Below are 12,915 nucleotides of genomic sequence, written 5' to 3' on the forward strand. Positions count from 1 at the left end.
CCTACTTACAAAAATAATTAGAGAAAAAATGACTAAATCTCTTATGTTATTGCTAAATACTTATTATGCTTTATAGTGATTAAGCAGGAGGATAAAATAATTATGGATTCAGTCCAAGTCAAATAGTCGTTTGGACGTAAAAAAAAAAAAAAAATAAATAATTATTTTATTAATATTAGTAGTAAAATTAAAAAAATATATTATTACACGTCAAATAGATCAGTTATGAAATATATCAATAAAAAAAAAAAAAAAATATTTAAATTTAATTATTAATATTAGTTGAAATTAAGTGATATATATATATGTATTTGTTTATATTGTATTTTAATTGTTGGCGTACCTATTATAATAAAAAAAGTGATTTAGATAAATTTTAAATTATTATATTTTATGTAACAAATAATTGTTTTAGATATTTTACACACATTTTTTAAGTATTATAAAAAATATATAAATACAATGTAAACAACTATTTTTGATATTGCATTTTAATTTTTACTCCTAATAGTTTTACTATTATTAATTGTTTTTGTCGTATAATTTCCTCACGTTCAAACGGCTACGTCAATTTGTTCTTATTCATTTTAGATTATGAAACTAATACATTTTCCGATTTTTTTCAGACATATTTATAAACTTATAACAAGCTTTTAATTTTAACGGAAATAAAAAATTGATAAATTTATTATTAAAAAATATTATAGGTTGAAATTATAAAGAATTTTTATAGTTGTTAATAGATTTATTTTATAATGTACATTTTTTTCCCATAAAATATCAGTAAAATTATTCGTTTCTTCATTCCATTCAGATTATAAAAATCATGGCTTACAAAGATTTACTTATATAATATTATGTGCAATATTCGTATTATATTCTATTGAATCTTCAATTCCAATTTATTTTTTTATTGTTTTTTGAATGTCAATAACTATTGTTAAGTCATTAAGGTTTAATTTATTATAATGTAATTTAATTAGTAAAACATAACTCTCTATTTATTATCAGAAAAAAAAAATATTGAAATACAACTAATAATATCCATAATTACGCTAAAGTAATTTTTATTTTATCTGCTAATAATTTAGTTTTATCTATAAAATAATATGAACCCCCTTTTTATACTTAAATTATTCGATTGTTGAAAACTGTTTATTAAGATATCGACTTTGTTATTAATGAACAATAACATTTATTTTGTTAAAAGAGAAATAATTTTAATATTGTTCTTGATTTTATATATTTTATAATAATATAATGATATAATAGCCATGGTTATTTTGGTTAAGTATACTTAACCTGGTTACTTAATATTGAAAAATAGATAATTTTTTTTAATTTGTCCTTTTCAGTAATTCATTAGTTGAAATTTAAGTATTGATATAAATAGCCTAAAATCGCTATTAAAATAATTGAATTTTGTAGGTGGCTGATATAAATACATACATAGAATCTATTAATTTATGCACGAATTCGCTTAATAGAATTAAATAATGAACTGTTTTAGTGTAATATACTTAGTGAATAACTAGCAATAATTTATATTTAACATGAACAACATGTACCTATCATTTACATAATATGTGATATTACATAGGTATACTTATAGTAGTATAAATGGTAAATTATAAGTAATATACTCACTTTAACGTCTTAAATTAAAATTAATTGATTTAAATACTTATTCTACGTTAATAATATTAAAAGTTTCTTTTTTAAAATTGTTATTTGTTTATAAAACGTGTAGCATGCATACTATTAATAAATACATTTTTTATACATTTTAGTAATTAATAATTACTGTGATAATTTAATATCAATGATTGATTTTATGCGATGATGTTTATACTTAAGTTTTCTGTTATTAAACAAAAATATGTATTTGAACTATCAAATAGCTTTACTACTTATCTACGACTCAGGTTTCAAGATAATATAGTCATAGTAGCTCATTAAAATTGTGTGATAGCTTATTGGAAAATAATGGCGTGATTTGAAAAATAACTTTGAGAGAACTGCAGAGTAGGTAAAATAAAGCTTGGGGATTAATCAATTTTAACATATATTACCTGATAAAATAAAATATATTGTATAGATTGTAGAATGCAATTAATTGAATAACTTGTAAAACACTTTTAATATTTGAAAATGTATTATCCTTAAATAAAACAAAATATTATTATACCTTTAATCTAAATACACTCGTATGTTTTTAGATTAGATGTCATAACTATTAGAAACCACTACTATAATATTATAAGTATTAATAAGAATTTTTATGGTAAATAATTTATCTCAGGCATGACTTTCAAATAGGTACCTATTTTTATATGAGTTCTTTTTGTAGTAAACATATTTAATCTTTTAAGATGGTTAATAATGTATAATGTTCATGTATTTTTTTATTTAGTTAGTTACGTTAAATTGAAGTTGATATTTTATTGATTTATATTATTTATTGTATTTTTAATAAAAAGTAAAATAATATTATTTTAAGAAGTGCATTTCAAAAACATAAACACTTCTTAAGATAATCTTATTTTATAATTTAGTGTTATTAAATATTAATTTTTAATTTTGAAACCATCGTATTTGTACAGAAATGACAATTAAACAGTTGTATTTTGTAAGTGTAACAGAAAAGTTAAAAGTTAATGACAGACAGTCTGTTTTAAAAATAAATAATTAAAAAAATAAACATATTTTAAGACAATTATTAGCATTAAAGTTATTAATTCTATTTGAAGTACCTAATGTGGACAATAACAAATGCATTTTAACAGTTATTATATTTTTTATTATCTATGTCTATATTACAATCGTATTGACTAATTCGGTCAAATAGATTCGGGGTTACCTATATTGTATATTATGCATGAGTAGGGTATCCCCGTTTCATGCAGAGTTAGGTAGGTAATGGAATCGGAGTATATAAACCACTGAATCTATCATCAGAGGCACATTCTACAATCTATCATGGCTCTCCACGCATCATTGGTAAGTACTGATACTTATTTAAATATAAGTTTTATATCGCATACAAAAATAAAATAGTTTTTGAAGATCCATTTAACACTTGTCTCTTTTTGTAAAGTTCAAATTTTATTGTTTATTTATAAATAATTCTCTTAGAAGTTCTTGACATAACTTTACGATTTTGTGTAAAAAAATAAAAAGCCAAATATAAGTTTATAAAATTAAAATAAAACTTATAACCATTCTTATACTCGTAAAAGACATAATTATTTTAGAACGAGTAATCAATTTTTATTGCAATGAGTATATTATACATTATTGGTGTCATTAAATGAATATTATTTTATTTATTAATGTTAAAATACATATTTCATTGTTATAATGTTTCTTTATAATATACGTTTAAGAAAATATCTTTGCTGTAGTCCTATTTTAAAAGTGTTTTTCTAAATATTCCATAAGTATTTAATAATATTATATAAATGCGATTTTTAAGCTTAAATCAACTAACAAAATATCACGTTTAAAAATGTATATTAGTTATTATAAATTTCTAATAATCATAAAGAAAAATAGTTATAAATAATTAAGTGTTTGTGCTAGTTTTTATTTTACAACTAGGTATATAATATTAAAATCACAATATTGATCTGCAGAAAAAAACTTATACTAAACTAAAATAAACTTTACGTATCACCTAGCTAAGAAATATGTTTTTGATTTTGTATATTTGTAGGTGTTAGTCTCCGTTGTGTGCCTCATAAGCTTTTCTGTGACGGGAGAAGAAATATCCAAACTTACAGAAGAGAAAACTGAGTCGTCTGAGTCGAAATCTGAAGATACTGATGAAGTAGCTGCCAAAAGAGTAATTTTCGGTGCGTTACACCCACTAAGCCATGGTGGCGCTGGCGGCGGTTACGGTTCTGGTCACGGCGGAGGTGCCTCGGGGTTAGGAATAGGCGTTGGTTTTGGTTTGGGTGGCGGAGGCGGCGCCGGAGGAAGTGGTGCAGGAGGAGTAGGAGCCGGAGGAAGTTATGGCATTGGTGGTGCAGGAGGAGGAGGAGGAGGAGCCGGAGGAAGTTATGGCGTCGGTGGTGGATCAGCCAGCAGTAACTACGGAACCGGTGTCGGCTACGGACAAGGAAGCGGTTCCGGTGGTGCTGGTTATGGACAAGGCAGTGGTTTTGGCGGTTCTGGTTACGGACAAGGAAGTGGTTCCAGCGGTGCTGGTTTTGGACAAGGAAGCGGTTCCAGTGGTGCTGGTTATGGACAAGGCAGCGGTTCCGGTGGTGCTGGTTATGGACAAGGCAGCGGTTCCGGCGGTTCTGGCTATGGACAAGGAAGTGGTTCCGGCGGTGTTGGTTTTGGACAAGGAAGCGGTTCCGGTGGTGCTGGTTATGGACAAGGCAGCGGTTCCGGCGGTGTTGGTTTTGGACAAGGAAGCGGTTCTGGCGGTTTCGGTTATGGACAAGGAAGCGGTTCCGGCGGTGCTGGTTATGGACAAGGCAGTGGTTTCGGCGGTGCTGGTTACGGACAAGGAAGCGGTTCCAGCGGTGCTGGTTTTGGACAAGGAAGCGGTTATGGCTCAGGAAGTGGCGCAAGCAGTAACACTGGTGGATATGGTATTGGATCTGGAGGAAGCGGTTTCGGAGCCAGTCAAGGAAGTGGATTTGGCGGTGGATCTGGAGGAGGTTACGGTGGTGGATCCGGCTTTGGTGGCGGTGTTGGTCACGGGCACGGACATGGCGGTGGATTTGGACACGGTGGAGGTTATGGTCACGGCGGTGGATTCGGTCACGGTGCTGGATTCGGCCACGGTGCTGGATTCGGTCATGGCGGTGGTTATGGCGTTGGTGGTGGATTCGGAGGTGGTCATAGTATTTTTGGTCTACACCACAAGCCTCAACTCATCGGAGCCCTTGCACACGGCGGTGGTATTGGATTCGGCGGCGGTGCCGGCAGTGGTGCAGCAGCTATTTATGGCTAACGGCACGAGCCATACTTATATTCCAACTCAATGTGATTATTCATCATTTTAATATAACTATCGTATAATATATAAAATTATTTATTCGTATATAACTTATTTTGGTGTACGTCCACTAATTAAATTACACGGAAAAACTTTTATTTTAGTATTTTATTGTGTTTATATAATTTATCTATTGTAATATTCTATTATACTTAAAAATGTATATTTTTATTTATGTTTTGACATTAAAAATTTTGTTTTTAATGAATATATGCGTATTATTTCTATTACAATAACTGAAATAAATTTGAACTTCAAACACTCACAGTAAATTAATTTAAATTTCTAATAGAATTTTTTCTATTTTGGTAGAAAATATTATAAAGAACCTTGTATTCAATTTTTAAATTTTAGTGTAAACGAAAATTTGTTTATGTGTTTCTATTTATAAAATAACTCATATTTTTTGAGTTAATACGAATTTTAAAAAAAGTTCGATATTTTTTAATTAGGAAAGAACCATTTATTAGGAACCTTGTATTACATTTTCAAGACTTTTCGTTCATTCATAATTTTTTTGTTTTCATTTATAAAAATTTAAAAAAATTTAATTGTCTATAAATAGCTCAAAAAAGTCAAAAATCATACAATACATAGAAAATAATAATATAATTAATATTTTGTGAAGTTTTTAAGTATCTGTGTTTATTCATTTTTGAAAAATTGAAATTTTTTTATTGATGACAACAATTTAAAAAAAAAAAAAAAATTGAAAGTCGCATACTCGTATACTCAGTAGCCCCCTCCCCTCCAAAAAAAAAAAAAAAAAATCAAAATATTTTGAATACTTTATCATAAAATTTTTATATAATAAGCAATTAATGCAAATTTAAAGTATCTACAACTATTTCGACCTCTCAAAGGTATAAATTAGATCGATTTTACTATTAGAAACTACACTTAAAGTTGAAGATCTAAGAATTTTTTCATCTATTTTCTTATTGTATACTTATAAACACATGTAAATAAAAAAAACTCTCGTAAATGAAATTCATTCCTTGCTCTTGAAGTAAGAATAAAATAAAAATGATTTATTGTTCCAACAATAAATCGTAGTATCATTATTTATAATTCCTGTTTATAAGTGAAGATTAAATCAACTTTCAGGGCCATAGTGACTTGTGAGAAGGTAGGTGCAAGCACGTACCGTTTTATCAAAATAATATTTTTTAAATTTTTTTTTGAAACCTAATCGTCATAAATTGCTTATTAAGAATATCGGGGTGCTATAAAAAATTATTATTCAAAAATATTTTTCGGTAATGAATATAATAAATTATTAGTCGTGAACATATATTATTATTGCTCCTAAAGTAAAAAGAGTTATGTAATATGCACACACTAAACGGTGCGAAACACTATGACAGCGTCGCACACCTGTCATCTACCTGAATAACATACGTATGGTTGACAAGGTAAGGGATCGCGAAATGCAATGTAGCTCGGTGTGCAGTTACAACTGTGAACCTATGTTTAAAATAAATGTTATTTACGTTTCATTTTGAGTTTTTTCCATTCGTATTCTGATTTCTGTATTGAATGTTTGACATTATTTCATAATGTACTCGTATATATAATGTATATATATTTCACCGTCATTGTGAATTCTTTCCTCTTAGAATCAACATCTCATTTTTTTTTCTTTAAAAATGAATTCATTAGAAAATCTTTTGAATGTTGGAAAGACTTAATTGTGTTGGATTTAAATTTAATAAAAGTTACAAAACAAAAATCACGTAAATATATACTCGTCAAAATTTCAATTTAAATTATAATTAAATTATTATAGACGATTTACATATAAATTATATATGTTCATTAAAACAGTAAAAACATGTTACATCACGTTAATGTATGTTGATAATTATTTTATGCACCACCTATTTTTAACACGACGGGATGTTACTACTTTCAGGGATCATAATTCCTAGTATACAAATTACGGTGAAACCAAGGATTGATAGTTATATAAAGTAATTTGATACTACGTTAACTATTACTATAATATATTAGATACAACAATTTATATTATCATTACGTATTACTGCAAAAATTTAAATTATTGCATACTCGCATAGTCGCATGTTGAAAGTAAAATACTACGACTTTGAGATTTTTTTATTTCGACTTTAATATGAATGATGATTAAATAAGTCGACCTTTACACGTGGATACTTATTCATACAATCAATCAATTAGCTAAATAAATCTATGTGATAAAAGATTATAAATTTATAACAGCTATAAATAATAATTATATAGTGTATATTATAGTTACGATAGGTATAACATAATACGCGATAAAAGTTTTTTGCACAGAATACTGTGATGTTCTCATAATTTATGACGTGAAAAGATTCGGTAATAGATTGATATCTAAGCCTGTTGGAAATAATAACTAATAATCAGTATCTATTTTGCTTCAAAATATTGTCCCAAATAATATATTTATATATTGTGATTTGTGTTCAATACGTTATTTAAAGAACGGTTTTACAAACTTTAAAATAGTGTCGTCGAAATGAAAATTGTGCTTTTTTCACCGATTTTTGTAAACGTATATAATATTTGTAATATAATAAGAATCTATATTATAACCAGGGTTAGGATTTAAATTCTTTAAAAAACTATGAAATATGGTCAATTATATGTTCTAAAAAATATTGTGTTATGTATTTGTTACATAAATAAAATATGCATTTGTGAAAAAAATACGCTAACATATTTTAAATACGTATAAAATTTTATCTCATATTAATCGATAGACAATAAGCAAAACATAAAATAAAATTGAATATTTTTAATTAAAACATATAAACAATATTTTTAACGAACATTAAAACATAAATTGAAGTATAAAAACATTTTATGAATAAATACTCATTAGTTATTTGACCTAAAAATATAAAAATAATAAAATTTGCAGTTAACATCAAAATCTTCAACATATTATGCAAAATAAAAATAGCATATTTTTATTACCTAATTTTTGAATGGTTTTTTATCTCATTTAGCTATATTTTGGATGTACTAAAACAATTATTTGCAAAATGCTACAATATTATTCTAACTTAATTGAATAGCGACAAATAAAAAATGTATGGCTCAATATTTTCTATATTATATATAATTTGTGAATACCGTGGTAATACCTATTAGTTATGTATTCATAAATTAAACGGTTTAAATGTTAGTACATACTACTTAAAACTAATTGCTTAAATATTTATACATTTTTATGATAAATAAGTAAAATTAATGTAAAAACAATGTGGGAAGTCTCATTGTTGTTTATTTATTTTTGAATGAACTTACCCACTGTGCAAAATATTATTCTATTTACATTTAATTAATGTTTTTCATTAACTAATAATGTTAAAAAAAAATTGTTAAATTGTCATTAAATAAACATAAAATAAACCCTATATGTCCGCCAAAAGTAATGTAATAGTAATGCTATTTTAATATACAGCAGACATAATTGATTACATCAATACAACGTTAAAATTATGTTACAAAAAAACATAAGAATAACATTTAATTTGAACAGAAAACAAATATTAATACAACGCTATGATTATGTTTAAATGTAACATTAAAATGATGTTCAACTTGAGCATACCGAAATATCAATAAAACTTACTTCCAATAAATATTAGTAGAACGTTTTTCTTGTTTATTGATACAGCCATATGGGTATAAATCAGTTTTTTTTTAATAAACCTTTAGTGTGGCTTAAATACTTACCTACTAATGTTATTCATAAGTTCCAATGAATAAATTAGGTATCATGATATTAACAAAAAACAGAAACAAATTAAGTATTAGCTATTTTATTTAAACAAAATACATATATAATAATAAAACATAAATGAACAATATGGTAGATAAAAAATAAACAAAACATTTTTTTGAGTATACAGTTAACGATAAAAAAATTAACATAAGCAAATAAAATTTATTTAATTTTAATTAATTATAAATTATGTCTCCCGTCAAAACCGTGTTCGCTTTCACTTTAGTTTTATGATAATAATAATAATAATTATTATTATTACGGTATATATAAAATAAGCGAATGATTTAATATAGAGGAAAATAGATTCGATGAACAAGACGTGACCGAAAATAACCTGTCTATAATTATAGAAGACAATTGATTTGTCTTATTTATAATTAATGTTTTAATTCTTGTTGGGTACGTACTCAAAATACTACCAATCGGATGGACGTCCCAACTGGTTATTTTCGGATTAATTGGATACACTTTTCACGTGGTAATGTCTAAATATTATATGATTTAGTGATTCATTAGTAAATTCAATAATGCTTAATTTTCATTTATTAACACGTTCCATGCCAGTGCTGTATTATCTGTGTGTCCGTATAGTCGCACGGAAATTTAATGTGTTTTCATTGGCCATTTAGGCAACATTTAGTGTTCTAATAATTTCAGAAAACGTGTAAGTGTTCACCAATGAGACCATCTAAAATTAAGAAAGTTTGTAAGTGGTCGATATAAATAAAACTGTATTAAACTAATTACATGACAACACCGTGTTGTCAACGGCGACCACATATATATATATATATATTTACGATAAACTAGATAGCCGATTACGTTTAATAATTTAAGTCTGACCGTTATATTATGTGGGTTGAGCAATGTTTACATGCTGTCATCATTTTTATCAATATCATGGTATGTGATGAGTAACTAATTTGGATATTGGATACTATATAAATATAACACAGTGAAAACTCTTTAAAACGAAACTCTTTACGACAAAAAACTCTAGTTAACGTAAACCGCATGGACGTAAATAGGGGGGGGGGCTTAGGAAGGCTTAGCCCACCCTGAGCCATCTCAAGCCCTCCCTAAAATATCTTTATATTTAGGTTATCTTTATTATTAATAATAATTTATAAAATTTATATAAATTATAACCAATGGTAATACCTATAAATATAATAAAAGTAATAATAATAATAATATGTAGATAAGTTTTCGTATATGTTCAGTTGATGGCTATTATTAACGGCCCACCGCCCAAACATATCAATTTATATATTATATTTTCACTGCGTCGTTAAAACATAATTACAAATATCAGCCATAAGGCCTAACGTAATAAATAATAACGTATGAAATATAATATCATCTATGATTATAAATAAAATTATAATAAACCAATGTATTTTTGACCTATAAATAGATTTTCCTTTATTATTATTTAGATTGGTTATTGTTGATATTTTGTAGTTAAAAATACAAAAAGATACTTAAAAAAATAAAAAATAAAATTTTAAATCTTTAATACTTAAAGATTTAAGTACCTTCCAATAGCTTTTTTTTCATACTAGTCCCGAACCGGCGTCTTTTGTTTTTTTATCAGTATAATATAATAGTATACTAAATTGTAATTCGATTAATTACGTTTCTTGTTTAAAACTATCACATTATTCGTTTATGTTACCTAAATGTACATATTTACATAAACAGGACGTTTTATAATTATAATTATGTATAGTAATAGAGATGGAGGGATATATCGATCATGGTTTAAGTTTATAAAATGTTTGGATTTGCTTAAAATTATGTTATTATATTATAATACATTAAAATCAAAAAAAAAACAAACATTGTAATGGATATAAGTTAAATTTTAAATTAATAATAAATAATTGCATACAATAATGATTCTGGACAAAAATGGTATTTATTTAACTAACTATAAATATAGACAATATACTTTGTTAATGAGTAGTGAGTACTGTAAGTACTTATAATAATTACGTTAAATTTTAAATTTGAATTCAATAGTAAATGTTTCTTAGCAGAGACGGTGTGTCAATTTTTATGATAATGAATACTTTCTGATTTATTTATATTACTTAAAGTAATTTATGTTTCTATTAATAATATGTTTAATATAATAGTAATACATAATAAGTTGAACTTAATTTTTGCCGAAACCACGCATACAAATGACGTTATCAATTAATATAAATTAATTTTATATCATACACCTACATTATTTTTGTTAACTTATAAGCCAAAACCAATAATATTAATAGGTTATAGACTATAGTGTTATGAACAGTTAAACATTTTAAAAATATCTGTGATTTAATAAGTAATAATAGTTATACACATAGGTAACAAGAAAAAGTTTCAAGTCCTTACGATTAATACATTTTGAATTGTTCCACAATAATTAAATTCGCGAGAAAAATATTTATTTTTTGTTAAATATTCAATTTTATGAAAATAAGAACTATATTTTTTTTAAAATAAAATGTTAACTGCATAATTTTAATATTTTCAGAATTCAGTTAAGAAAACTTTTGAAAAACCTTATATTGAAATTTTAATTTTTTTTTTAGTGCTTCAAATTTTAACTATTCAACATAAAATTGTATCAATTTTTAATTTCAATAGTTCTTCAAATTTTCATGATTTTGATAAATTTTAATAATAAAAATTGTTTATCTACAATTCTTTTTTTATTGTGCTAGTTTTTTCGATATTTTTCAATTATCGTCAAAAACATTCAAAGAACTTCATATTTGATTTTTAATCATTTTTATTCACAAATATTTTATCATACATAAATTTAAAAAAATCATATAATTTTTTAAAAATACTAATAATATTAAATTTATTTCATAAAAATTTCAGGGTACTTTTTGCATAAATTTTCCAATTTTTTGCTGATTTTGTTACTATTAAGATTAAGGGGAATACTTTATATCCCTTTTAAATCCTATTGCTAGCTACTCTCAAAGTTGAAAATTGAAGTATTTTTAATACTCTATAAGCATAAATAAAATAATCTACACATTATTGTAAAACCTATAAGTACATTCATCTCTCACTCAGAAGTAGATTACTCAGAATAAATAGGTATAATAATATACTGTTATAAATTATAAACTATAAAAATAACATCTTATCTCCAAATTAATACATTGAAATTGTGTTTTACTGTACTGAACAACACTGAACTGTTATGTAATAAAGTTTTATATAAATAAATAATTAAGTTTGTTTTTTTTTTTTTAATTTCGAATGTAATGATTATTACATTTTAATTAAACATTTAAGAGCGATTATTTTTCTTGCAGTTTTAAGTGTTGTAATCGTAAATTAATATATATTTTTCAAAATAGTTGAATATCTATAATAATTATTATTATAATTATGATCCATACCTATCAGCATGAATTAAATACGCTTGGTAGGAAATACGTAATTATACGTATGTTTTTGTTATATTTTTATTAAAATATATTTTAAGTTGATATGTTGAGACATATGCATAAAGGAACATTTGATAACACTATGTGTACTGTATTTATAAAAATAAAGTATTAAAGTATTATACCTACACAACTGATTACTAATTAGAACCACTTATTATTAATTATTATAATATTTTAAATGTGTTGTATAAATAAAATATGACAATTAATTTTAGATTGAAATTACATTGTTATACTTAATATTTAGATGATATTTTATATTTTAATATAAAAAATGCTATACAATTATTGTTTAAAATCATTGACAGATATGTGTGTTTTTTATTAAGGTCATACATTTGAACTATTCATATAATGTGTGGTGAAATTGTACATTCATTTTTGATTAATTTTTCTAATAGAATGTATTCTCAAATAAGGAAATAAAACTAACTATAGGTACCTACATAATATTAATATGACTAAATAAAGTTTCAATGGATTCCGTTGGCTTATATAATTAGACAGATGCTATTGTATAGATAATACATTCGGGGTGATATTACATAAGTAAGTAGGGGGTCGTGTGTCCTCCATTTCTTTCAAATAAATAACAATCTCACACTATAAAAACCCATAATCTATTCTGTAGAGATACA

At 25.4% G+C, this 12,915-nt stretch overlaps 1 protein-coding gene across 1 annotated transcript; it reads left to right on the forward strand.

Annotated features, from left to right (window-relative positions):
• Nucleotides 1–2,916: 2,916 nt before the first annotated feature.
• LOC112595627 (glycine-rich cell wall structural protein-like) lies at nucleotides 2,917–5,064 on the forward strand. The gene is made up of 2 exons (XM_025340904.1): nucleotides 2,917–3,000; nucleotides 3,716–5,064. The coding sequence occupies exons 1-2, from the start codon at nucleotides 2,980–2,982 to the stop codon at nucleotides 4,964–4,966; spliced, it is 1,272 nt and encodes a 423-aa protein (XP_025196689.1). The 5' UTR covers nucleotides 2,917–2,979; the 3' UTR covers nucleotides 4,967–5,064.
• Nucleotides 5,065–12,915: the final 7,851 nt, after the last annotated feature.

The sequence above is a fragment of the Melanaphis sacchari genome, unplaced genomic scaffold, assembly GCF_002803265.2.
Source record: "Melanaphis sacchari strain LSU unplaced genomic scaffold, SCAv2.0 Contig28_pilon_pilon, whole genome shotgun sequence".
In the NCBI taxonomy this organism is placed as follows: domain Eukaryota; kingdom Metazoa; phylum Arthropoda; class Insecta; order Hemiptera; family Aphididae; genus Melanaphis; species Melanaphis sacchari.

Bases quoted from the DNA above. Each gene is read 5' to 3' on its own strand.
- LOC112595627 (XM_025340904.1), top strand. From the start codon at position 2,980: ATGGCTCTCCACGCATCATTG. The intron at 3,001-3,715 runs GTAAGTACTGAT...GTATATTTGTAG, and splicing joins TGGCTCTCCACGCATCATTG to GTGTTAGTCTCCGTTGTGTG.